The sequence below is a fragment of the Brassica napus genome, chromosome C5 (genome assembly GCF_020379485.1).
Source record: "Brassica napus cultivar Da-Ae chromosome C5, Da-Ae, whole genome shotgun sequence".
In the NCBI taxonomy this organism is placed as follows: domain Eukaryota; kingdom Viridiplantae; phylum Streptophyta; class Magnoliopsida; order Brassicales; family Brassicaceae; genus Brassica; species Brassica napus.
The window spans coordinates 34,016,530-34,043,092 of record NC_063448.1 but is presented as its reverse complement, the minus strand read 5'-3'; the positions used below and the strand labels follow the sequence as shown (position 1 = coordinate 34,043,092).

The 26,563-nt window shown below is 37.5% G+C and overlaps 4 protein-coding genes across 4 annotated transcripts; 3 read left to right on the top strand and 1 right to left on the bottom strand.

Annotated features, from left to right (window-relative positions):
• Positions 1 to 1,890: 1,890 nt before the first annotated feature.
• Positions 1,891 to 2,808, top strand: LOC106423826. Its single transcript, XM_013864581.1, has 2 exons — positions 1,891 to 2,164; positions 2,306 to 2,808. Exons 1-2 carry the CDS (start codon positions 1,891 to 1,893, stop codon positions 2,806 to 2,808), a joined length of 777 nt encoding a protein of 258 aa, XP_013720035.1.
• Positions 2,809 to 7,609: 4,801 nt separating this feature from the next.
• LOC106423849 (protein disulfide-isomerase 5-2-like) lies at positions 7,610 to 9,524 on the top strand. The gene is made up of 5 exons (XM_013864608.3): positions 7,610 to 7,957; positions 8,060 to 8,163; positions 8,248 to 8,618; positions 8,701 to 9,008; positions 9,089 to 9,524. Exons 1-5 carry the CDS (start codon positions 7,748 to 7,750, stop codon positions 9,401 to 9,403), a joined length of 1,308 nt encoding a protein of 435 aa, XP_013720062.1. The 5' UTR covers positions 7,610 to 7,747; the 3' UTR covers positions 9,404 to 9,524.
• A 6,889-nt stretch (positions 9,525 to 16,413) lies between these two features.
• Positions 16,414 to 17,649, bottom strand: LOC125587214. Its single transcript, XM_048757420.1, has 5 exons — positions 17,640 to 17,649; positions 17,313 to 17,559; positions 16,783 to 17,194; positions 16,534 to 16,615; positions 16,414 to 16,418 (listed from the first exon to the last, which is right to left on the bottom strand). Exons 1-5 carry the CDS (start codon positions 17,647 to 17,649, stop codon positions 16,414 to 16,416), a joined length of 756 nt encoding a protein of 251 aa, XP_048613377.1.
• A 3,655-nt stretch (positions 17,650 to 21,304) lies between these two features.
• Positions 21,305 to 23,501, top strand: LOC106411739 (calcium-dependent protein kinase 11). Its single transcript, NM_001316222.1, has 7 exons — positions 21,305 to 21,842; positions 22,125 to 22,268; positions 22,367 to 22,519; positions 22,607 to 22,722; positions 22,787 to 22,954; positions 23,048 to 23,272; positions 23,352 to 23,501. The coding sequence occupies exons 1-7, from the start codon at positions 21,305 to 21,307 to the stop codon at positions 23,499 to 23,501; spliced, it is 1,494 nt and encodes a 497-aa protein (NP_001303151.1).
• Positions 23,502 to 26,563: the final 3,062 nt, after the last annotated feature.

Sequence of the window (26,563 nt, the reverse complement as noted above, 5' to 3'; positions counted from 1 at the left end):
ATTTTAAATTAAAATTACTTTAGGTTTTACTAAAACAACAAATGATATTAAGTTATACAAAAAATGATATTAAATTGTCAATTGAAAATTTCTACTACCAATATTCCATGAATTCTACATATTTAAAAATATGGCATATGTCATGAATACTTTCTTCAAATATAAGAATCTAAAGTTCGTTTAAAAAAAACAAGAATCCAAAAGTTGTGTTTCTACTGACAAAAACATGGAAAATTGCTACAAATAGCAAGAACTTCATCTCCATGATATAGTGGAAAAAAAATTAAAACTCAAATTATCCATTTTGTAACTGTCTAAAATTTTCAATTTATACTAATAATTAAAGCACAAATAGTAAGAGGAGTTGAAACTGGTCAAACAAATAACTTTTAAAATAAAATCAAATATTATATTTCTTTTTACTAAATTTTCATTTTGATATTTTTCACACAAATTAAAATATGATTAAAATTCATACTTATCCCTAATAATTACATATGTTTAACTAATGTTCACTGAGATATTAAGGTATTTTTAAGATCACAATCATTTTTTACAGTAAAATAGATATAACCTTTAAAATTATATTGAAATTAGAAAATGACACAATTTGTGTAATAAGAAGAAAAATGTCAAACAATGCCATTTATGAAACAAAATTTACACACACATATAAATCGAATATGTAATCATAAAATCTTAATTAGGTTCAAACATAATTCTCAAAATCTTAATTAACTCTTAAAAATTATCAATGACTTCAAAAGGAAAGATAATAGTCAAGTTCAATACATAAATTAGAACTACACTTTCTATTTACAGCTCGGAAGATAATAATCGAAGAAACACAGCTAAGAACAACTTCACGACATCATTCGTGCTGCTTTTGTATTCTAAACTCAGTTTTGATATTTTAGTAAATTAATAACAAAATTATTACAAAAAATGCGAGAAACAATATATGCAACATTCAAACAACAACAAAACAGAGCATACCCTACATAATACATAGCTTATATACATAGAAAAATTCTACATTATTTTCTTTTCGCACAACAAAATTATTTGTAAATATTAAAAAGTAATTATCCGCGCTAATATTAAAAAGTAATTATCCGCGCGTAGCGCAGAAAATAGATCTAGTATAAATAATTTCATTGATTAACATTTCATTGCTTTGTTTGTGCATGTTTAATTAGCTACGAGTGGGGAAGAAAATAAATCGGAGAATGTAACAGATTTATGGTTTAATATTTTAGCTATGCGTGAAGATGAAAATGATTTGGACAATATAGAAGATTAATGGTTTGATAAATTTTCATGCGTAGACGTTGGCAAGCCAATAAAAATGTTGCATTGATTGTATTTGATTTCTAGAGATTCATTTAATTGCCGAGTAAGTTGGATCAATTTAGGAAATCTTTATTATTAAAAGAGAAAAAGACAAAATACTTAAATATATGTTCATTAATTATCTCAATGGCATTCTAATGTAAACAAATTGAAAAATTAAGGGGTATTTTATTTTTGTACTCCTGTTTTTAATAGATTAGATGGTATATTGTAAAAAAAAATATAACATTGCCAAAAGAGAAAAGAGATTAGTTTGTATGATTAGTTAGGATATATCTAAGTCTTTTTTTTGGATCAAAATCGAATTTAAAGTTTTTTTTTGTTTTACCCAATCACAGTAAGATTCGGAGTCAATCTTCCTAGTTTTTCTCTCTCTAGAGAATATCCTCTCTAGAGCTTTGGACCCTCTTTCTTGGTTTCTTCAACAAGAAAGAGCTTTGATTCCACGCTCACCATAAAAAATTCTTGATCTTGTTCTTTCATCTTCCTGTTCTTTCACCTTCCTCTTCTTTACCTATCTCATCATGACCTATGATAATGGATAAAGTTCTAATGACCCTTTCTCTTAAAGATGAAGATGAAGCCCCCTACAATCTTCCAGATCTCCCACAATATTTCGCTACTGAAAGGAATGCATGCAGTCTGATCGGTCGCATCCTCAGCCCGGAGTTTCAAAATGTTGCGAATCTCATCCTGGATATGCCGAGAAAGTGGCAGAAAGTTAATCGAGTTAGAGGAATTGCTCTTACCAGAGAGCGTTTCCAGTTCATCTTCTTGCATGCACACGATCTTCAAGATGTCCTTGACAAAGGCATGCAAAATTTCAATGACTGGGGATTGGCAATAGAAAGATAGGTCGAGAAGCCTCCACCGGGATATCTTCAGTATGTCTCGATCTGGGTCAGAATTAGCAACATCCCTGTAAACCATTACACTAAACCGGCTATTACAGATCTTGGAGGTCTGATCGGGCATGTCGAGCTTGTAGCGTTTAACCCTGAAAAATCTCAAAGACAAGACTATGTTCGAGTAAAGATAAGGATCGAAGTTGCTAAACCTCTCAAGAAATCAAGAGTTCTAAACCTCCCGGGTGGTGATCAAACTACAATCTATTTCTTCTATGAAAAAGTACAGAAGAGATGTACTTACTGCCAAAGACTCACGCATGCAAAAGAGAGATGTCCTCTTCTGGTCAATATTCACAACAGACAAGTAACGCAGATTAGCAGTAACCATCTTTCTCAATCTTCAAAAAGTAATCCGATATTGTCTGAAGGAGATCCTCTGTTTGGAGTTTTACAAGAAGATCAAGTAGGTATCAATCATATCTCTGGATGTCCCCGCATTGCTCCTGAGATCTTACAAGAAATGCGCAACTATCTGTTAGCCTCAAGCAATAAAGAAAGACATGTCAGAGAACATATAGTGATATTCTCAGTCAAGGAAGCAGAATAAGATCCTATCTCTCAAAAGGCGATGCTCCAGCTTACTCCTCCACTGATGTTTACTACAAATTTAAACAAAGGAAAAGGAGTGGTCTTCAACTTTGATAAAGCGTCTGTTTCATCTCAAGTCTCTACCCTCAACCCCCAAGCTCCAAAGCTTATGGCATCAGCGATCTCTGCAGGTCATACACTGGTTAACTCCATGACCAATGTATTTTGTAGACTCTCTTTGCCGACCTGTCAAGCTTCTTCTAGTCGGATATCAGAGCTATCACCAGTCATGTTTTCAAGCCCCTCCCAGATAAAAGAAAAACCCAAGAGAAAGCCGGGGAGATACAAGAGAATCCCAAATGACCAAAAGAAAGCGTCAAAGGCCTCAGTGAAGAAACCTCAAACTCTTATTGAAGGGGGCTCCAACAAGAAGCGCAAGGCAGGAAATGACAGACGACAATTTCTCATCAGCAAAAAAGAAAATGCATTTGGCAGATGTATCCAAAGCCGCTCCGAGCAATGCATCATTGATGGTCCCGCATGAGGGACCGTCCAAAGCTTAAATGAGCATCCTTAGTTGGAACTGCCGGGGTTTGGGAGATCCTCATGGCCTGACAGTTCAATGCCTCACGGAATTGGGACGTACGTACTTTCATGAGGTTCTCTTTCTCATGGAAACAATGAATCCTAGGAATTATCTAGTAGATATGCAATGCTGGCTAGATTATGACCATGTATACACTGTCGACCCGGTAAATACTTGGGGGGTCTTGCTTTTTTTTGGAAGAACAGTGTGGGTGTACACATTTTGTATGCTGACAAGAATATCTTGGATGTAAAAATCATCTATGTCTCTTGTGTTTATGGCAATCCTAATATTCGTCTACGTCATCTTGTTTGGGAACGTTTAATTCGATTCAGTCTAACCAGAAGTAGCAGCTGGTGTATGTTTGGTGATTTCAATGAAATTTTAAATAACTCTGAGAAAGTTGGAGGGCCTAGAAGAAGTGATTCTACATTTCAAGAGTTCTCATACATGTTAGATATTTGTGGAACGATAGAATTACCAAGCTATGGGAACGGTTTTACTTGGAGTGGCAAGAGAGGTAACTTATGGATCCATAGTAAACTTGAGAGAGCATTTGGTAACCAAAAATGGTTTGATCATTTCCATGCTTCAAATCAAGCTTTCCTCGATAAGAGAGGTTCTGATCACTGTCCTATTTTGATAAAGCTAATCTCATCTCAAGACTCATATAGAGGTTCTTTCAAATTTGATAAAAGGATGTTCCATAAACCTCTGGTCTTTGAAACCATTAGTCAAGCTTGGAACTCCTCTTCTCCGCATTCAAACCTCAATGTTGCTTCCAAAATCAGATCTTGTAGGAAGGCTTTAAGTAGATGGAAGAAAGATAACTGTTCAAACTCTTCGCTAAGGATATCTAATCTTCAAGTCGAACTAGAGCAAGAACAGTCTACTTGGAATCCATCATCCTCCAAATTGAAATTTTTTAACAAGATCTCTTATCAGGGCTTATAAAGATGAAGAAAATTTTTGGAAACAAAAATGCAAGGACGAATGGATCCTTCATGGAGATGGGAACACAAAAAATTTTCATGCAGCAGTCAAAGTCTCGAGATCAAGAAATGAGATTGTGAAGCTTCAAGATGTTAACGGTATTTTCCAAAGGTCTGAAGCTTCAAAAGGTCAGATTGCTATAAACTACTTTAGTAACCTTTTTAAATCTTCCAACTCAGTGGACTACTTTGATCTCCTCAAAGACTGCCCAGTTTGAGTTTCTAGTAGTATGAACCTCCTTCTTACTAGAAAGTTTACTAGTGAAGAAGTTAGAGAAGCAGTTTTCTCTATCAAACCGGATAGTGCGCTTGGTGCTGATGGAATGTCAGGTTTTTTCTTCCAAAAATATTGGGATATTGTTGGAGATCAACTCACCAAGGAGGTTCTTTGTTTTTTTGAAACGTGTGTTATGCCTCCATAATGGAATTATACTCAGCTTTGCCTCATGCCAAAGAAGCCAAACGCAGAGTTGATGTCTGATCTTAGGCCTATCAGTTTATGCTCGGTAATGTACAAAACTATTTCTAAAATTTTAGCTTCAAGGATTCAACATCTTCTTCATGTGATCGTCTCTCCTACACAATCTGCTTTTGTATCTCAGACAACATTATACTAGCTCATGAGGCAGTGCATAGTCTCAGAACCCATGAAGCAATCTCTAAATCTTTTATGGCTGCCAAGACTGATATGTCAAAAGCTTTTGACAGAGTAGAATGGAATTACTTACAAGCTCTTCTTCAAGCTATAGGTTTTGATATTCTATTGATCAAGTGGATCATGTCTTGTGTTTCTACGGTGAAGTATTCTATTCTCATCAACGGGCAATCTTATGGTTTCATCTCTCCTAAAAGAGGACTAAGACAAGGAGACCCGTTATCACCATTCTTGTTTGATCTTTGCACGGAAGGTCTCACTCACGTGCTAAATCAAGCAGTCTCCAGAGGATCTTTGAATGGGATTCAATTTGACTGGAGTGGTCCACAGCTTCATCACTTGTTTTTTGCAGACGACAGTCTGTTCCTCTTCAAAGATGACATCTCTCAATGTCAAGTCTTTCAAGAAATTCTACACAAGTATGGTGAAGCAACAGGACAGGTTATTAATCTCTCAAAATCTTCCCTCACTTTTGGTAAAAATATTAGTTTAGAACTAAAAGAACAGATTCAAGAAAAGTTAGACATTTTTTCTGAGGGAGGTGTTGGGAATTATCTTGGACTTCATGAATGCTTCAGTGGTTCAAAAGTGGAAATGCTTGCTTATATTCAAGATAAAATGAAAGGAAGGATGACTAGCTGGTACTCTAAGTTCCTATCTCAAGCCGGTAAAGAGATCATTTTGAAATCTGTTGCCATGGCTATGCCCATTCATGACATGACTTGTTTTAAACTTCCCAAGACCACGTGCAAAAACTTGTCCTCTGCCATGGCGGCTTTCTGGTGGAGAGTTTCAGAGGATAAAAGCAAGATCCATTGGCTCAGTTGGGACAAGTTTTGTGTCTCAAAAGAGTTAGGAGGAATGGGATTTAAAGATATTGAGTTATTCAATCAGGCTCTTCTTGCTAAACAAGCTTGAAGAATCCTAACTGATCAACATTCCCTCCTCAGTAGTTTTTGAAAAGCCGTTATTTCCCTAATGGCTCTTTCCTATATGCTACTCTTGGAAATAGGCCATCATACGCTTGGCGTAGTATTATTCACGGTAGACATCTCCTAGCAAAGGGTTTAAGACATATGGTGGGCGACGGATGCTCTTTACCAGTATGGTCTACACCTTGGTTGGTTGATGGAGAAAAGATGTGCAATCCTTTGATGAAGAACATTAATCTCAAGGTTTTAGATCTTTTACTTCCAAACTCTCATCTGTCGGATTTACAAAAGCTGGAATCTTTTTTCTACAGACAAGACATCGACATAATACTACAGATAAAACCAGTAGTGTCTTCTCAGGATTTTTTTTGCTGGAACCATTCTCGATCAGGAGAATATTCTGTAAAAACTGGTTACTGGTTGGCAGAAAGGGAGGCACGTAAGGATGCTTATGTATCAGGTCAAATCCTTCCTTCGCTGAATGGTATTAAACATTGCATCTGGTCTTTAAAAACGGCACCAAAAATCAAGATTTTTCTTGGGAAAGTAATCAGTGGTGCCATTCCAGTTGCTGATCACCTCATTGAAAGAGGAATGAAGGTAGATACTCGATGTCAAACCTGTGGTATGGAAGGTGAATAGATGAATCATGTTCTTTTCACTTTCACCATTGCAAGACGATCATGGGTTCTATGCAACTACCCTGTACCTGGGAATGGTTTTGATCCCTCCTTTATCTACTCCAACATCTTCTATGTTTTAAAGATGGGGAATAACCGGAGATGTCCTTCAAATATCAGAAGGAGTGGTTCCTGGATATTGTGGTCAATCTGGAAAAACAGACACAGTCTACTATATAATGGTAGTCTATCAGTAGGTCAGATATTTGCAAAATCGATATTTGAAGAAGTGGATCATTGGTTTCCAGTCAAAGAAATGGAGAATCATGATCGAGCATTTGATCTTGAAAGAAAGAAAATGATCATTTTTGGATGGAAACCTCCTCATGTTTCTTGGCTTAAATGTAACATTGGCTCTTCTTGGAACAAAAGCAACTTTGAGGGTGGTGCCTCTTTCTCAAACATCCGCAGCAAACTAGAATCTACTTTTGAAAGTTGGAAATGGACCATTGAGAGTATGAAATCACTCCGTATGAACTCTGTTATCTTCTCCAGTGAAGACCTCAACCTAGTAGGAACCATTACAAAACCAACTTCTTGGCCCTCTTTAAAGTTCTACTCTATCAAGCTATCTTCTATGTTTCATGAACTATTGTCTTGGCGAGTGAAATCGCAATCTCGTAAGGCCCGAAGACCTGCATTCCTCTTAGCAGACAGCGTGGTTAAGAAGAACTTTTTTCAATCTTATATTTCTACAGGTTTCCTGGCTTGGCTTAGGCATTTTTTTGTCTAGTTTTTCCTCTGCTTTTTAAATGGATTGTCCTTGCTTTTCTCTTGTTTATGATCATGTATTACCTAAAAACTTGATAATACCAGTGTATAAAATAAAAGTTTTATCCAATCACAATCACAAATGTTTGTGGTAAGTAACTTTTGATTTTGAACGGTACAAACTGATTCAAAGCAGTTTGTATGATTGTTAAAAAAAAAAAAAAAAAAAAAAGCTATTAACTGTTATGATCTATCCCCAAAAGATGCATAAAGGGATGGTAAACTGAGAAACCAGTCAGATCTAAAAAATCAGGTTAAATTCTGAGATTGACGTAAAATCATCTACAAACTTATTAAAAATCAAATTGAGTTCAAAACCATAGATCGTCTTCGTCCATCGAGATGCGTTCGTTAGGGTTGACGTATTGGTGGATCTCGTTTCTGGCGTTATCAATCTCACTCTCAGCTGCATCGGATGATCAGTTCACAATCGACGGAACAGTACTCGAACTCACCGACTCCAACTTCGAATCCGCGATTTCCACTTTCGATTGCGTCTTTGTGGATTTCTATGCTCCTTGGTGTGGTCACTGCAAGCGTCTTAACCCTGAGGTCTTTTCTTCTTCTCGATCTGGCCTTGTTCTAGAGTATTATGGATCGAAATCGTATAGCTTTTGCTTTGTTATTGATTTTCTTCTTGTCGATCTGGTGCAGTTAGATGCAGCTGCTCCTATTCTTGCTAAACTGAAGCAGCCTATCATCATTGCAAAGCTTAACGCTGACAAATACACTCGTCTCGCACGCAAGCTTGACATCGAGTATGTCTGAAAAGTTTCACGCTTTAGCTTCTGTACTGGTGTTTTTACCTTATCAAAGTAAATAGTTTTTTTTTTTTTTTGCAGTGCATTCCCCACCCTCATGCTCTATAACCATGGAGTGCCAATGGAGTATTATGGACCCAGGAAAGCGGATTTGCTAGTCCGTTACTTGAAGAAGTTTGTTGCTCCAGATGTTGCCGTTCTTGAATCAAACTCGCATGTCAAGGATTTCGTTGAAGATTCCGGGACTTCCTTCCCTGTGTTCGTCGGCTTTGGGTTGAACCAGTCTTTGATATCGGGACTAGGTAGAAAGTATAAGAAAAAGGCATGGTTTGCTGTTGCAAAGGATGCCTCTGAGGATGTCATGGTTTCCTATGATTTCGATAAGGCTCCTGCATTAGTTGCCCAACATCCTGCCTACAATGAGCATAGCGTCTTCTACGGTCCATTTGAAGGTCAGCGATTACTTACTTCTTTTTGATATCTTTATCTGTTCTAAAGTAAGTAGGTTTGAGAGAGTATAATTTTCGTTTGCAGATGGTTTCTTGGAAGAATTTATGAAACAAAATTTCCTTCCTTTGATTCTGCCAATTAACCATGACACCCTGAAGCTGCTGAAAGATGATGAGAGGAAAATGGTATTGACAATTGTGGAAGATGAAACTCATGAAAGCATGGGGAAACTGATTAAGGCACTAAGAGCAGCTGCTCATGCCAACCGCGACCTTGTTTTTGGTTACGTCGGTGTGGAGCAGTTTGAAGAGTTTGCAGACTCGTTTCATGCAGACAAGAAGGCAAAGCTGCCTAAGATTGTTGTATGGGACGGAGATGAGGAGTATGAGCAGGTAAAGAACTGGTTAAACCGGTTGAATGATAACTAGATTAGAATAATAAATCGCATCAACATCTCTATATTGACATACAGGTGAACGGCATAGAGACAGTTAGCCACGAGGAAGATCATTTGACTCAAGTCTCCCGGTTTCTGGAGGGATACAGAGAAGGAAAAACAGAGAAGAAGAGAATCAAAGGACCATCTTTTATGGGATTTATTAACTCAATGATCGGGATTAGGTCCGTGTACATTATTGTGTTCTTGGTTGCTGTCATTATGATGCTACGGAGCCTCGGTCAAATTGAGGAGCCTGCTCGGGTCAGGACCGCTGCATCCGATGGTCAGGCCACCAGTGTCCTTGAAGGTGAAACCAGTGAGCATAAACCCAGGGACAAAGAGGACTAGTTTTTGGTAGAATTCAGTGTGGTATGTTTTTCCTTTTTATTTAGGCTCTTCAGCCAGAAGCCAACTCAACCTGTTGACAGTTATTTATCTTCGTCTTTATTTTATACGGAGCATTTTGATATTTCACACTATCGAAACCCATTTTTGCCATATGCACAGGGCTGGGCCTGAATAAAGGCTGATCAAGCATTAGCTTGAGGGCCGGATAGCTTAAAATTAATTTAGGGGCCATTGTCAATAAATTTCAGTTAGTTCTGATGGTAAGCTTGGTCGCTAATTTTGTCAAGGTACTGAGTTCGAAGCTCCGATCCTGTATATTATTACATTAATTTTTTATAAAATAAATTTATAGGGCAAAAAAAAATTAGTTGCTTCTAACCTTATATATGTCAGGCACGGCCCTGCGCATTAGTTCTTGGTGCCAACTATTTGCGTATAAAAATCAAGAAGCATATACACTAAAGATAGCAAATCTGTACTAAAGATTCTCACTTTCCGAACTCACCCTTCTCACAAATTGCACTAAAGATATCAAATCTGCACTCATCAGTCTGAAGTGAAGTGCGGGGATGAGATTGAAATCCTTGAAGACTCCATCATTATCAAAATACTCAAAGCTTTCAGGACCGATTTGCTTCTCAACCTTTTTAGGGTTCTTTGGTTTTAAACTTGGGTCTAGGTTTGGTTTAGGTGCAGAAGGCATTAAAAGCATTTGCTCCATTAGTGTAAGCATGGTTTATGCATCTTCTTTGCCATCTTTTTTATTTTAAGTTACAAACCCAAAGTTTCTTTACAATCATTCACAACTATGTTTTTTTTTTTTTTTTGGACAACACACAACTATGTTTTTATATGCCTTTTTTGCCTTATTTCTATTTTCCTTTGTTGTTAGACTGCAAGAATTGGTTCTCCATATTCCCGGTTCATCAAAATGATTATCAAGATCTCATGGTCTTATCCACCGAAATCCAACAAAAAAAAATTAAAAAAAAATCCAAAGACAGATTCAAAAACATAAAACAAATTTCCATGATAAAAGAAGTGCTTATAGTCGTTTAGAAAAAGACGTGATTATAGAAACTGATTTATAGCGTTAACATTCCAACAACAAAAAAATCTATATCCATCATCAAATCCAAATTACAATTTTCAGATTCAATATTCATGCTATACAAATTGAAATTAACATTAGGAAAATCAAGCATATATCATCAAAAATATGTTAAAATAAGTATACCAACTGCATTAACTATTCTTAAAAAAGGTCAAATTTGAATATAAGTTTAGATAGTAGATGTCTTTAATAATAATAATGCTTTCCAGCGATATATGTTCTGTATTTTCAGTGCAAAATTGCTCAACATTTTGCAAATACATTTAACCTGTTAGCTAGTATTAGAAAAAACCACCAAAATTATTATAAACTTAGGAAAAGAAAACCCGGATTTTTTTTGAGTCTCTTAATGATTAGTTTTTGGGCCTATAAGTCTTTGAGATCACACCAAGGTATCAAAAAAATTAAGAAAAAAAAAACAAACTTCAACTCGTGTACGGATAATTTAAATCTCTAACTTTTGAATATTGGTCATTTTGATCTTGTTGTTGTGTTGGCTCATCCATTTTAACTTAGCAATAGTCAACTATTAACTTTGATTAATAAACATTAAACATAAAATATCGTCAACTATTGAGGATCATAACTTGCTTGATACCATATGATAATATGAAAGTGTGTTGTATTGATTTACATAGCAAAATATTTATACAAAGAATAGATCCTAAACTGAAGAGGAATATACACCAATATTGGATTATTGGATTCATCATTGGTAGTGTAGCTTGGCTGGTTTGTGCAGGTCGTTAGAGCCCTCTCGGTCGGTGTGTGACATGGAGGTCAGGCCCGTTTTGTACAGGTATCGGGGCGGCAGTAGCGAGCCTTTCTGCTTGTTTGGGAGGCGGTTTCAAACGTTGTGTACAAGCCGAGACTTGGCGGTATTGCAAGGCTCATGTGGTCAGTATCCGAAACCCTCCCCTATTTGTCGTCTAGTGCTTCATAGATAGTGACGGTTACAAGTTCGGTGGAGTTCGTTGGGAGCTAGCTACTCCAGAGACGACTTCAGAGGTCCCGACATCCGAGGAAACAAGGAGAACCTCACCTTCTTTGGATCATCGTCAATGGTAGAGAACGGTAACCAATTCCAGAGAATTTTGAAAGACGGACTAGCGGAATATGCCGGGTTTAGTGGGCGGGCGAAGCTAGTTTGTAATAGTTTAACTTTGGAAATTTTGTTCAAAACCTGTTTGTAACCGAATCTAATTCCCGATTTCGGGTTGAATTAATATATATATTAAAAAAAAAAAAGAATATACACCAATAACAACAAAATGATGGTTATTCTTATCTTTATAATTTATATCCTTATTTTTTATAATACTTCCTTGTCGACCCTGCAACTAACACATATCTTTTTCCGTGCTTTGGATTCACTCGCACGATATCGTGAATCAAATTTCGATAAGTTATCCATTTTTTGATAACTCCAATTCATATTCATTTAACTCTAGAATTCTCTCATGATGTGTCACTGAAATGATAATACATTTAAGTGACATAGTAGTAAAATCAATTTTGTAAACCTTTTAATGTACACTACCAATACCACAAACAGGATGTTACATTGATATCACGGAATCATCTCAACATATACCAGAAGACATCTAAGTTTCCAAACTGTTAGGCAAAGGGAAACCCCGTGGTTGAGAATGGGTATGGCCGTGTGGGAGTCCACGTAATTTGTAGGAATCAAATGTCTTTAGCCCACTCACACCTGGCTTTGACTTTAAATGGTGGAAAATAGATATAGTAAACACATATAAACCTCTCAAACTGTAGTATGTACAAGGCTGGCTCACAAGGGGAGATAAGCGGTGCAATTGTCCTGTGGCCAAGCCCGTGTTCTCCCGTATAATAATAATTAAAAGTTTTATAAATTTATATATTTATATATAAAAATATAATAAATGAAAATGAAAAGGGTTCAAAATTATTTGATATGTATATAGTTTTATTTTCATTACAAATATACAAAATATTACTGATTAAATTTTAAAAATGTTTTAAACATTATTTACATATAAATTTTATAAATTTTAAAAGGTAAAACTTTAAAAATGTTTTAATCATTTTCTACATATAAATTGTAGGGTAAATTTTTTTTTTGTCTTAGAGTCCCTGACGATGTTGAGCCGGCCTGACTATGTAATGGGAACATACAATCAGAAGACCTTCCTAGCCGAAACCTCATCCTTTTAAAAAGGTCAAGAATTAATTCCTTTCTTTTAGTTCACAAATTGTGTTCGGGCAATAATGCTAATCTCCCGTTTTCAATTCAAAGCATGTTCCTAATTTTCTGTAATGATATTCATTTCTTACTAAATTTCAAAGACGTATCGGACGGTTTATTCTTTTTTCTCTGTATTATTGGGCCACTATATATAAATTAGACATAAATTATACAACTGGATTCAGAATCACAACTCTCCATAATGAATGCAAATAAGAAGGAGACGTGCAAGATAAAGTGGGTCCATGTCATGTAAACGTGTTATCCATTATCCGCCAATCTACTCTCTCTGCGACCAGACCCCACTAGCCAATCAAATAAAATTATTTGTTGAGTTTTTTTTTGGGGTCAAAACGGCTAGTTGAGTTTATTTGATTTTATTTCCAAGGTTATTTTCTTGATTCTAAATTATTTTGTGTTGTTCTTACGTACGAACATGTTGGTAACATATACGTTTATTTGGATTATTTTACTCATGCGTTGGCAGGACCGGCTTATATAGAGCGCGAGCGGTGCGACCATTCCGGGTTCAATCTGTGTCTCCCTATTTTTTAATAGATAAGAGTCCGATTTTTTTTAAAAAATACATGTATTTTTATATTAAAAATAAGAAAAAAGTTCAAATTCTTTTATATCAAAATATTTTTTTATTTCCATAGATTTATTTTACTTTTGGTATTTTGTAAAACAACATATATCTATCAGATTTTTTAAAGAAAAATAATAGTTTGGAAATTAAATTTTTTTTACCTCAAAATTCATGACACCATTGAGTCGGCCTTGTGCGTTAGGCCACATCAAGCTGAATTTGATAGGACAAGCCGAAGCCATGAATAATTAAAAACATTCTATTTGTATTAGTATTACAACAATTATTTTCCAGACCAAAGAGGATATATGCTACAAATCAATATACAATATTAAAAGGGATATATGAGGAGTAGAGAGGGTGTCCACGTCGGACAATAAAATCGACCAATCAGGAGATCCCGTTTTGACACGTGAGCAAACTCTCTCCTGCGTTTTGTTCATTTACGGTATGTATTATTTGGGCTTTCTAAATATTGAATTGTGTGGATTTGTATAATATTTATATTTGGGCCCTCGGTTAGTATGGCCCAGAGTTAGACGTAGAAAACCTTTCTATATTGTCTTCATCGCCGCTTTCCTTTGAACCCTAATCATAGTTCTTCGTCGAACTGCAGATCTTTGTAACGGCTTCACGTTCGTGCCATTAAACCTTGCCATTAATCACAGTTAATTCGATCTCCACTACGACTGTTTACTTCAGAAAGTTCTATCTCTTCAGATTCTTCGGGATTATGAACCTATAAATAAACGTCTCTGGCTTGATGGTCCTCACAGATTCATCGCTCCTTCCAGCTCATAACTCATACAAAGTCCTGCAAGAACGATGGCTGCTTCCCATATCTCCCTTTCCGACTTGAAGACATGATGTTGTACTCGAACCATTGTCACACGCTTGCTTACTCTGATTTTGGGAAGCAAGGAATGTTTAGAAGGGGGGTGCACTAATGGGCGTCGATAAGGTTTTTTATTTTTTTCCAGTTTCTGTCTTACGTCTTCGTTGTCATGTCGTCCATATTTTTGGATTCTAGCTTCTGATCACAAAACAATCCTTATTTTGTTGTCTTATCTCATCGAAGCATCTGTATATGTCCATCGCCTGAACACATTCCTAGAACTTCTTAGCGAGAGAGAGCTATGTCTGAGCTTAGTGGATTCGATGTGACTAGAAGCAACAATTATTTCAAGCTTTGTGTTTCTCCTGTGGCCATCCGTCTAAACGAGTTTACGAAGATGGTTGAAGTTTCTGCTGTTACTCATCTGATTTCTACTGAGATGTTTAGGTTTCGATCTGTTGAGCAACTCATGTCTTTAGCTAATACTAACGTTGAGCTTCCAGGTATGTCTTCATCTGTACTTCGTCGCTATGAATTTAACTTTTGTATTCACACACATCTTATACCATTTAACCCTTCTTCTGCACCACATGTATGTCAACAAAACTTATTTATTTACTTGACTCCTTATATAAGATAGTAATAGGTAATATTGTTGATCGACAGGGTGGTGGCCACACCCCTGATGATGATATGCATGGAAAGAGAAGTGCTTCTTCCAAGTTCAATGTTGGTGTCTCATCTGGCGGTAATCCCGCCGAGGGGGGTGAAGACCCCAAGGAACCATCTGATGCTGAGGAAACCATAGCAAGTCGTGAGCAGACAAAATACAATTCTGAGACAGTTTATAACGTCTCACCAGATTCACCTGAAGGGGAATCCACCGAAAAAGGGTCGGAATGCAAAGTCCTTTAAGTAGCAGATATGAGAAACTATGCCAACGTGACATACGCTTTGTCTTTTGTCGCTCAGTTTATGCTAGGACAGTTGGTCCACTATCTAATTTAAAATTCATTTGTGTTTGTTTCTATTTGCTAGCTGTTTGAAGTTTTTAATATTACTCTTTTCTTATTTTATAATGAACCCACTTTTATGGAATACATGACTTGATACGTATATGAAACATATATTAAAATCATGCAGTGTTCTGTCCTCATTATTAGTCAACTAAAGGCACTCAAACATAGCAGTATAGCGAGAATCATATCAAACCTTGAAGACTCGAGACCTGAGCAAAATTATGGTTAATAAAAGAAGAATAATAGCTACAAAAAGTCAGTAAAATTATGGTTAATACATTGATATTAATACACTAATTGTCACCAAACGAGTCTGTTAACCCCTTTACCTTTCGCCCCCGTCAGTAGGTATGTTATGCAATGATCTGAAGCTATATAAAAAGGTAAATTGTAATTAGCAAAAAAGGATGCGTGACATTATAAATGAGAATATTTTAAAAGCAGTTTTTAAATTTTTGTAGTACGTTAAAAAAAAACATTTTAAGACACCATATTCAAATTGAAAATACATTGTTTCCTTTCATTGAAAAAAATTAAACTATTATCTGTAGTAAGAACCCATAAGAATTAAAAAATATACTAATAAGAATTTATTATTACAATAAATTTTGTGGGAAAAGTTATACAGTTAAATTATACTGAAATTATGTTTAAAAATATATATTTGAAGGAATCTTTAAAGAAATAATATTTAAATTAATAAAGCCCAAGCTTAAATAAACTTTTATCATTTATTAGTTTTTATATTAAATAAATTAAAATTTTGAGTCATAAATTTACATACATAATTATGATAGATATTTGATGGCCAATTATGATATATTTTTTTGTTATAAAGAGATAAAATTCTTCTATATTTTTTTTTTTGAAACACAGATTCTTCTATGTTACAATGTGGTTTTCGATATAGTATTAATTTCACATTTACATACAAAAAGAGTAATGACTATTTATTAAATAAATATGTTGGATAAATTATCGAGATATAAATAAAATACAATATAAAAATACATATGATTAATAAATAATCAAATTAAATATAATTATATTTATTTTAGAATATATACTCGAAAAAAGATCTAATACATCTTAAAACCCCCCAAAAACAAATAGAAGATGAATCTCTGATTCGTTCTTCTTCAACTATTTGATATGGTAAAACATTCTCACGTAGTGATTAGTCTATAGCTAATGTGATTATATCATCCAAAGTTTTTTTTTTTCTAAACTGTAAATATCATATGAAAAGAAGATTTTACAAGAACATCTTTCGTCTGAGCTATCTTGGCAAAAAGAAAAAAAAGATGGATCATGATTTAAACCTACAAGACTGGAAAATTTACATTTCGGCATCGCCAGGTACAGAGAACCGACACGTGACAACACGTGACTAGTGTGGATCACTTCTGTGGGGCCAGGATACCTCTGTATAATTCAAAAAAAAAAAACTTATAAGACACATTTTATCTTAGCCACATGGCCATAAGTGAATCAAAATGTTTCCTACGCCTCCTTGATGAGATGATATTCTGTAAGTCTTTGTCAATGCCATAGAACACAGCTGCTACTGAGATATATGTTTGATTGCGTACCAGGTTGTTTCTCTGCTTCCATAGATGGTATATCACCGTCTGAACCGCTAGCTTCCTAAGGAGAGAAAGTTTGGAAGAAGATGCAGCTCTGATCCAGGACAAGAGCTCTGACCAGTCTACGAACATGGTGTTTGGTGGCTGGCATCTGAGCAGGACCTCCCTCCAAACTTCTTGAATGTATTCGCATGAAAGCATGAGATGATCCCTCATCTCTTCGAAGTTGGAGTAAAAAGGGCAGGAGGGTGAGACCGGTAATCCCCATGCTGCAAGTCTTGATCGTGTAGGCAACCTGTCGTAGTTTACGATCCACATAGTGAAGCTATGCTTCGGAATTGCTCCTTTGAACCAGACCACATCCACCCAATTTTTGATCTGTTGACGCGACATGAGCACTTCCCACGTTGTGGAAGACCTGAAAACATGTAAAGAAGAATCACCAGCCACCCATTCGTAATCATCACAAACATCAACATTTAATGGCAAGGTTATAGTCGTAAAGTGAGCATGTAAATCAACTTCCTCTTGAGAACGTGGATGTGTAAGGGTCCAATGTGATCCTGCTATAGCATCTGTTCGGACCAGAAGCTTGCTGTGAGACAATGGGAGTCCACTGATCGGACCAGAAGCTTGCTGTGAGACCGTTACCCAGCCTTGTTTTACTAAACTGAAGCGCAAGAGGTCTCAGGTCCAGCAGCTTTCTCCATGCCCAAGAGTCAGAAGCATTCTCTGCGATGGTCCAGAAAGAATGGCCATTCAGGTGCGTGCTCCAGTGCCAGTCTGCCCACAGAGAGGGAGTTCAGATGAACTTTAGGCATAACACTAGATAGTAGTATCCAGATGAAATTTAGGCATAACACCTGGTTCCATATGGAGAAGCTCCGGAGGCCTAGACCGCCTTCTTCCTTAGGTAGACAAACAATTGTCCAAGCTATCTTTGCTATGCTTCTCTGGTTCCATATTGGTCCAGAACCGGTGAGGTTTTTCCTGATTGAGTTCGAGCACCTCACTGGTCTGAACTACGAATGTATTAAGAACCTGGATAATCCCGCTGTAGAGGTGACAGATGAGTTGGCTCGTTTCTGGGAGTTGATGGCTGTGGATATTGATGATGGTCCAAGTTCTCAGCAAATAGTAACAGCATGTGAGAGATGTGGAGAGTAGTCTCGGGATGACTGCATGTGGCTAGGATACTTAGCCATCTACACATGATTCATTGAAGGAAAAAAGTATTCATCCGCTACACGGGCGAGTCCTGCAAGGCTAATGATGGATCTAAAAGACTTTGAGACCTACCCATGGGGAAGACTGGCCTTTAAGACCCTGATCGACTATGTGAAGGCCAAAAATTTGACAAAGACTTGTTATACCGTAGATGGGTTTATTCAAGTTCTCCAAGTTTGGGTCTACTACGCTCTGCCCGACCTTGCTGCAAGCTTTGGAAAACCTATACGAAACAAACCAAGTCCCCCTTTGTTGGCTTACAAGGGACATAAAGGACAAAATTTTGTCAAAAAGACTATCAGCACATGTATATCTGATTATTCCAAATAATATAGTACTAATTAATCTTTGTCATTTATAACTTGATATTTACTTAATGCAAACTCGCGTGGTCAACTATGAGGCGAAGGAGATAGATGAAATGTTCCCTAAATGGGACAATGATGAGAGTGATGTGGTGGTTGAAAACTTGGTGAAGTTCATGTTTGCTGCTAAAGGTAAATGGAAGTGGACCCAAGAGTGTTGGCCAGTCCAAGGTGCTGAGAAATGGACCAATCCTGTCTATGTGAAGCAAGAAAGTCCTCAGCCCACTGTGAACGAAGAAAAAAGAGCTCCGAAGAAAGCTCGTACAGAATCCCCTGCTGCTGATAGGAATGAGATTACGAGAGTAGAGATTGAACAATTATTCAAGGATATGACGGAAGTTATGACTGTTGGGTTTGGTCAGTGCGTAAAAGAGGTGAAGCTTCTCGGGGGTAGGATGGAAGCTTTGGAGAAGAAGGTGAGAATCAACCAGAAAGGCACTGACTCTAATGAACTTCAAGTCCCCCTTTCAGACACCGGGAAGGATATGAAAGAACCAGGGGTTAGTACCAAACCGTCAACCAAAAAACGAGTGCTGCGAAATACTAGGCTAAATACTAAGTTACCGTAGTGAAAGTTGGATTTGGTTTGTTATGTTTGAATGGTTTTCCTCCCTTATGTCAGAACTCTTGGATTTGGTTTGTTATGTACGAATTTTTCTTCCTTATGTGATTGTTGGCTTTTTTATAACTGTGATTGTTATGTTGGTTTTGACATTCCCATTGTAATCAGAATTGCAGAGTGAGAGTGTTAACGGGGAAAAAGGAGGAAGGGAAAACAATGTTCATGCTGCCAACACAGAACCAAGTGTTGTCATTATGGACAAAATAAAATCAACCAAATCAGATTTAGAGAGGGAGGAAGAGAGACGCGTATCAAAGAAATATATAGTTAAGGAATATTGTCATGCAAAGAGTGAATGAGAAAGGAAGCTTGGTGCGTCACATCAATCTCCATTTCTGAGAAATAGCACAGCCAAACAGATCGTTCCAACCAAGAACGTTGGTCATGGATATGATCCATTTGCACCCCGTTGACAAGAAGAACGCTAAAGTGCTTCTTGACCTTTTGAAGAAAGATCCGTAAGTCATGATATCTCACACATTTTGAAAAAAATGTCAAGTTTTTCTGATAGAATTTTGCTGTTTACACGCATCATACACTATGTTTTGAAAAAAAAAAGCCTTCTGGAAGTCGAAGTTTTTGGTTTGCCACCCTCCGAACCCCTCTGAAATGGCTCTTAGGCTCTGTAAGTCTCCTAAACACTACTCGGACCATAAGACTTCAGGAAGACTTCATGAAGTATTCGGGAAGACTTTTGACTTCATGAAGACTTCAGGAAGACTTCAAGAAGTCTTCATTCAGTCTTCCTGAAGTCTTCCCTAAGTCTTCCCGAAGTCTTCCCGAAGTCTTCCCGAAGTCTTCCTGAAGTCTTCCCACGTCTTTTTGTCTCTTATGAAGCGTTCTGACTTGTTATATTTTGAATGCAGCACATGGATGGTTTTATGAATTTATTGAGGCTTCGATATTCCGAGCATCCATAGCATTTTAGGTCCGATAGGCTTTGCTTTCTTGATTCCAATTTTGGTATGATGTGGATCGACAAGTACGGGGAATTTAAGAGCTCAGAGCTTGGTATCAACGGTTTAGGAAGAAGGCTCCCTCCCGGGGCATTTGATCATTATGCAGGCCTGGTTCCAGAATACCGCCATTCAAACCGTACTTGGGGAAACGAAGTGGATGATATATATGCGCCAGTGAGACGTACATTATGGATTTTACATATCTTGATCAAGTTCCGAACTTGTCTATCACTTGTGATGTGAATAGGAGGAGTATCTGGAGCCATTTGTTACATCATTTCTTCTGGTAAAGAGTAAGTAAAATGGACAACCGCTCTATTCATGTCAAGGTTATAATCTTCTTGAACCATTTCAACGAGATCGGCATGTGTAGAACTATCACTCAAAAAGCACAATCTCGCTCCCTTGACATTATCCACCACAAAATCCCAACAATTATCTCTGAACAACCATTTTCCATAGACTACACTTAACGGCCGAATCATCTACAAAAAATATATCAGATTAGAACAAATTAGCAAACACAGAACATCAACTTAATAAAACAAAATCTTCGGAGAAGACATCTTATGAAGTCTTCTACAAGTATTCTATGAGGAAGACTTACAAAAGACTTCTCCGTTTAGCTTGAAACATTATTAAGCATCAATGTTTGTAAATTCATAATTATCACCAATTAAATTATAAATTCAACTCAGTATTCCCAATATTGACTAATTAACATGAATTAGCAAGAAAAAAAATTAAAAATTCATTTAAATTTTTGACAAATTTAAAGTTTAATAAATATTTACGTAGAAGAACTTTTTTGAAGTCATCTACGGAAGACTTCAAAAGAAGTCTACTCTGTGTAGACTTCAAAAGAAGTTTTCTATTTATGTCATTTTCGCAATTGCAAATTTACGAAGGAAGACTTCTTAAGAAGTCCACTCTACAGAAGACATCTTCGGAAATTTTTCTTTGTAAATATTGGCTTAGTTTTGAAATTGAATTTTTTTCGAAATCTCCATAGAAGATTTCTAAATAAGTCTTCTCGGATAAATATGTTACTTTTGAATTTGAGCGAAGTTAGTAAGAATTTTGACTTTTTGTAGAAGACTTCTAGGTAAATCTATCTGGACAATATTTCAAAAGAATTGTTTTCTAAGTTTTCCAGAAGTCTTTTCAATGTTGCATATTTTTTTGCAATTATGATACCTAATATTTCAAGAAATTAAAATAATAATAGAAAATGAAAAATAAACAAATGTGATGAAAATGATATAAGAGTGAGTCAAAAAAAAATATGGAGAAGAGGGAAGAAAGCAAAGAAAAACTCCGATATCATCATCTACAGAAATCGAGATCGCAGAAAAATGGAGAAAGCAAATCCTAGACGCCCTTCAAACACTGTTCTTCCTTACCAAACTCCTCGATTAAGAGATCACTACCTCCTGGGGAAGAAGCTAGGCCAAGGCCAATTCGGCACGACCTATCTCTGCACCGAGAAGTCAACCTCCGCGAATTACGCCTGCAAATCGATCCCTAAGCGGAAGCTGGTGTGCCGAGAAGATTACGAAGATGTCTGGCGCGAGATTCAGATCATGCATCATCTCTCGGAGCACCCGAACGTTGTCCGGATCAAGGGTACCTACGAGGATTCCGTCTTCGTACACATCGTGATGGAGGTCTGCGAAGGAGGTGAGCTGTTCGATCGGATTGTGGCGAAGGGTCATTTCAGCGAGCGTGAGGCGGTGAAGCTTATAAAGACGATTCTTGCGGTGGTGGAGGCATGCCATTCGCTTGGGGTTATGCATAGAGATCTCAAGCCTGAGAATTTCTTGTTTGATAGCCCTAAGGAAGATGCCAAGCTTAAGGCTACGGATTTTGGCTTGTCTGTCTTCTACAAACCAGGTTTGCTTTTAGATTCATCTCTTTGTTCAAATCTTTCCCACATTGTCAACTTCTTGGTTTTTTTTCTTTTGTTTAGTTGAAATTCAAAAGTTTGCTGCTTGCTTGATCATTGTTTCTTTGTTAGCAAAACGTTTCTTGTATTAGATGTTGTTTCTTGGTTGATCAGATCTTTTGCTTAGATGGCTTCTTCTTGCTAGGAAAAAGGTTTTGGTATGCGTAGGGTTGGTTATGTGTTGATTGGATCATCGAATAATTGTTGTTTTGTTTTGTTTGCGTCTTCAGGACAATATCTATACGACGTAGTTGGAAGCCCGTACTATGTTGCACCAGAGGTTCTAAAGAAATGTTATGGACCTGAAATAGATGTGTGGAGCGCCGGTGTTATCCTCTACATTTTACTAAGCGGTGTCCCTCCTTTCTGGGCAGGTTAGTCTACAAAAGATAAAAAAGCCTTTTCTTATTTACAAGTTTCATGTCTTATTTGAATGATGGATGCATCTCTCTCTCTATCTTGGCGCTTGCAGAAACCGAGTCTGGAATCTTTAGACAGATATTGCAAGGGAAGTTAGATTTCAAATCTGACCCGTGGCCTACTATCTCAGAAGCTGCTAAAGATCTGATCTACAAGATGCTTGAAAGGAGCCCCAAGAAACGAATTTCTGCACATGAGGCCTTGTGTAAGGCTTGTTCATTTAGTATCAACTCTTTTTTTTTTATTGTGTCTTTGTGGATAATGAGTATTGAGTTCGTTCTGAATGTATTAGGTCACCCATGGATTGTGGATGAAGAGGCAGCACCAGACAAGCCTCTTGACCCAGCAGTCTTATCACGACTAAAGCAGTTCTCACAGATGAACAAGATTAAGAAAATGGCCTTGCGGGTATTAATGAACAACAGTCTTTTTTATGTTCAACCCATTAGCTGATTCCTCTCAACACTCTCAGGTTATCGCTGAGAGGCTTTCAGAGGAAGAAATTGGAGGTCTAAAGGAATTATTCAAAATGATAGACACAGACAACAGCGGGACGATTACATTTGAAGAGCTCAAAGCGGGTTTGAAGAGAGTCGGATCCGAGCTGATGGAATCAGAGATCAAGTCTCTTATGGATGCGGTATCACTAACAATACCATGACCAAATAAACTCTCTTTCTCTTTTGTCAACATTTGGACTTGTTAAGAGAGAACAATTTTGTTTTGGGCACAGGCGGATATCGATAACAGTGGTACAATAGACTACGGAGAGTTTCTAGCAGCGACACTACACATGAACAAGATGGAGAGAGAAGAGAATCTGGTGGCAGCATTTTCGTATTTTGACAAGGACGGGAGCGGATATATCACCATTGATGAGCTGCAGTCAGCATGCACAGAGTTTGGTCTATGTGATACACCTCTTGATGACATGATCAAGGAGATTGATCTTGATAATGTATGTAACCAACCACACTTGTTCTCCTCTAATGTTGATGTATTATATACGAGTACTGAGGTATTGTAAACGAATGTAGGACGGGAAGATAGATTTCTCGGAGTTTACGGCAATGATGAAGAAAGGAGATGGAGTTGGGAGAAGCAGAACCATGATGAAAAACTTGAACTTCAACATTGCTGACGCTTTTGGAGTTGATGAACAAAGCGCTCAAAAGTCTGATGATTGACCCCCCACCCCAGCCAATCGATCCATCGACAATTTCTTTTTTGGCAAAACTAAAAAAAATAATATCAATTTTAGTTTCTTACATATCTCTTGGAACTGAGAATAATGAAATGTTTTTTTTTTTTGCTTTTTTTTTGCTTTTTTTTCCGTAGATGAGCAACTTTTAGAATTTTTGTCATTTTGCTTCACAATAAATGACTAAATTTCAGAGAAATGAATGTAGAGGTACAGTGCCTCGGAATAATAAAACTCTAAGCTACTAAAAAAAATGAATGCCCATTAGTTGATAAAAGTTTTCTAAAAAGTTATATTAATGGTAACGTAGGCTTCTGGACTTCTTATTTGTGCTTCTGGACTTCTTATTTGTTTAACTTTTTTTCCTCTAAAATATATGTTTATTATTATAGCATAAAGAGATTACAATGCCGGCGGATTATGATCCCGATCGAAAGCTGGCGGACGACAGAGATGTCCCCGAGACATTAGCCCACACATAGGAAACGAAATGATATAAGTAACTAACCTTAAACATACCATAGCTAAACCCATAACCACATAACCCATAACTAGCCTCTGCCAAACATTGTCTTCTTAAATACATGACCCTGCAGAATACGAGCAACTTTTCAGTATGTTAACACACTATACTAACCATGAAGTTTTTTTTAAAGGTGTCAACAGTGGGGATTCGAAGCTGGGTTAAGGGGTGTCACAAACGTACTTTACCAACAGAGCTGGTGATATTTCAATGTTAATGAAGAATGTGTCCATTGTATTAATGTATGTGGTTATCTCGAACCACCGGTCTAATAGAACTAGAGTAACCGGTTTAGGTTATCTAGATACATGTGTTGTATCACGTGAGCTAAGCGGTGTAAAACGGTATTGTATAAACCGTTATGCTTAGCCTTATCTCGAGCTAGAGTTCTAAGTGATAGAGCAGAGCTTTTAGACTCGAGATAGATAGAGAGATCGGTGGAGTCGAGGTTGTAATCCGAGAGCTCAAGATTGAGCTGAGTAGTGGATTGCTGATCAAAGATCAGCCCCAGGAGTAACGGCCTTCTCACATTGAGGAGGTGCAGTGAACCTGGGTAAACATCTCGAGTCTCTTCTTTCTTGTTGATTCAATCTCATAGATCTAGGTCAATCGAAGCAGATAATCACACAAAGTGGTATCAGAGCTTGTGTTAAGCTTCGGGAAGATCTCATCGCGATTGGAGATCCTAGGGTTCGAAGAAGAAGATCGATGACGGGATCCAAGATTGAGATCGAGAGGTTCGACGGCGATGGCGATTTCTCGTTTTGGAAGAGGAAGATGTACGCTTATCTAAGCGTGTACGGTTTCAAAGATGTTCTAGAAGAAAAGATCTCAAGCTCAGAGGTCAAGGAAGATGTATCGGAGGAAGAAGATCCAGACACGAAGAAGAAGAAGGCATCAGATCAAGAATCGAGAATGGAGCGGTGCGAAAAGGCGATGAATATGATCTTCCTGAACGTAGGAGATCACGTTCTGAGAAAGATCGAAAGATGCACAACGGTGGCGGAGACATGGTCTCTTCTTGAAGCTCTCTACATGCCGAAGTTGCTCCCTAATAGAGTTCATGCACAACTGCAACTCTATGGATTCAAGATGCAAGAACACCGATCCATTGATGAGAATATAGACGACTTTCTCAAGATTGTTGGACAACTAAGTCAAAGTATGATCAACTCAAAGAGACGTTGAAGTACAGCAGATACGTGATTAAGGTAGGGGACATAGCGAGTTCTGCTAAGTCAAAGGAGAAAGAAATTAAGGAGTTGTTAGGATCTCGTCCAAGTTCAGAAGGGCACTATGTTCGGGGTAGATCAGAAAATCGCAACTGGTCAGGGAACAAAGGAAAGAGGAATGGAAGGTCACGGTCGAAGTGAGCTGAGGGAAAGAACATATGCTGGATTTGTGGCAAAGAGGGCCATTTCAAGAAGCAGTGTTACAAGTGGTTGGAGAGGAACAAAGGGAAGTTTCAGTCTCAGAATAAGCCTGAGTCATCGTTGGCCAGAGACGATGCACAAGATCTGGTTGGTCTCATAGCAAGTGAGATCAATCTCACTCAGAGCCAAAATGACTTAGAGGAATGGGTGTTAGACACGGGCTGCTCTTTCCACATGACGTCGAGAAAAGAGCTTTTCATCAATCTACAAGAAGTAACTTCTGGAAAGGTCAGGATGGCAAACGAAAGTCACACAGAAGTCAAAGGCATTGGGTCAGTCAGATTTAGAAATCAGGATGGTATGACATTGGTTCTACACGAGGTGAGGTACATGCCATGAATTGCCAGAAATCTCATATCATTGGGACGCTTGAGAGCAAAGGGTGTGAGTTCAAAGGCTCTTGTGGTACACTAAAGATTGTGCTGGGATGCGTGGTGATAATGAGGGGAGAGCGCAAAGGCAATGACACATTGTATATTCTACAAGGCACTGCACTCGAGCCAGAAGCTTGTTCTGCTAAGTCTACCAGTTCAGTGCAGTCAGAGGAAACAAAGATGGCCACAACGCGCATTTGGCACAGCAGATTGGGGCATGTAGGACAGAAGGGCTTAGAAATCCTTGCTAAAGAGCGCTGTATTGACAAGGCAAGTATTACAAGCCTTGAGTTATGTGAGGACTGTATCATAGGGAAAGCTCACAGGGTAAGTTTCGGACCAGCTAAGTATGTCACTAAGGAGAAGCTGGACTACGTGCACTCAGACTTATGGGGTTCTCCTACCGTACCCAAGAGTCTTGGGATGTGTCAGTATTTTATCACCTTTACTGATGATTGGTCGAGAAAGGTGTGGATTTACTTTCTCAGGACCAAAGATGAAGCCTTTGAGAAGTTTGTAGAGTGGAAGAAGATAGTTGAGACTCAGTCTGAAAGAAAAGTGAAGAAGCTAAGGACGGATAAGGGCTCGAGTACTACCACTTGAGATTTGATAAGTTCTGTAAAGATGAAGGTGTAGTACGGCACATGACATGTACTTATACCCCTCAGCAAAACGGAGTAGCTGAGAAACTCAACATAAGCATCATGAATAAGGTCCG

Excerpts from the sequence above, each read along its gene's own strand:
- LOC106423826 (XM_013864581.1), top strand. The coding sequence starts at position 1,891 with ATGGATAAAGTTCTAATGACCCTTTCTCTTAAAGATGAAGATGAAGCC. Across the intron at positions 2,165-2,305 it reads TCAAGATGTCCTTGACAAAG|ATCTTGGAGGTCTGATCGGG; the intron begins GCATGCAAAATT and ends CGGCTATTACAG.
- LOC106423849 (XM_013864608.3), top strand. The coding sequence starts at position 7,748 with ATGCGTTCGTTAGGGTTGACGTATTGGTGGATCTCGTTTCTGGCGTTA. Across the intron at positions 7,958-8,059 it reads GCAAGCGTCTTAACCCTGAG|TTAGATGCAGCTGCTCCTAT; the intron begins GTCTTTTCTTCT and ends GATCTGGTGCAG. Across the intron at positions 8,619-8,700 it reads CTTCTACGGTCCATTTGAAG|ATGGTTTCTTGGAAGAATTT; the intron begins GTCAGCGATTAC and ends TTTCGTTTGCAG.
- LOC125587214 (XM_048757420.1), bottom strand. Across the intron at positions 17,195-17,312 it reads TTGGACCCTTACACATCCAC|GTCTTCCACAACGTGGGAAG; the intron begins GTTCTCAAGAGG and ends ACATGTTTTCAG. Across the intron at positions 16,616-16,782 it reads GGAAGCAGAGAAACAACCTG|AGGTATCCTGGCCCCACAGA; the intron begins GTACGCAATCAA and ends TGAATTATACAG.
- LOC106411739 (NM_001316222.1), top strand. The coding sequence starts at position 21,305 with ATGGAGAAAGCAAATCCTAGACGCCCTTCAAACACTGTTCTTCCTTAC. Across the intron at positions 22,520-22,606 it reads TTCTGCACATGAGGCCTTGT|GTCACCCATGGATTGTGGAT; the intron begins GTAAGGCTTGTT and ends TGAATGTATTAG. Across the intron at positions 23,273-23,351 it reads AGGAGATTGATCTTGATAAT|GACGGGAAGATAGATTTCTC; the intron begins GTATGTAACCAA and ends AAACGAATGTAG.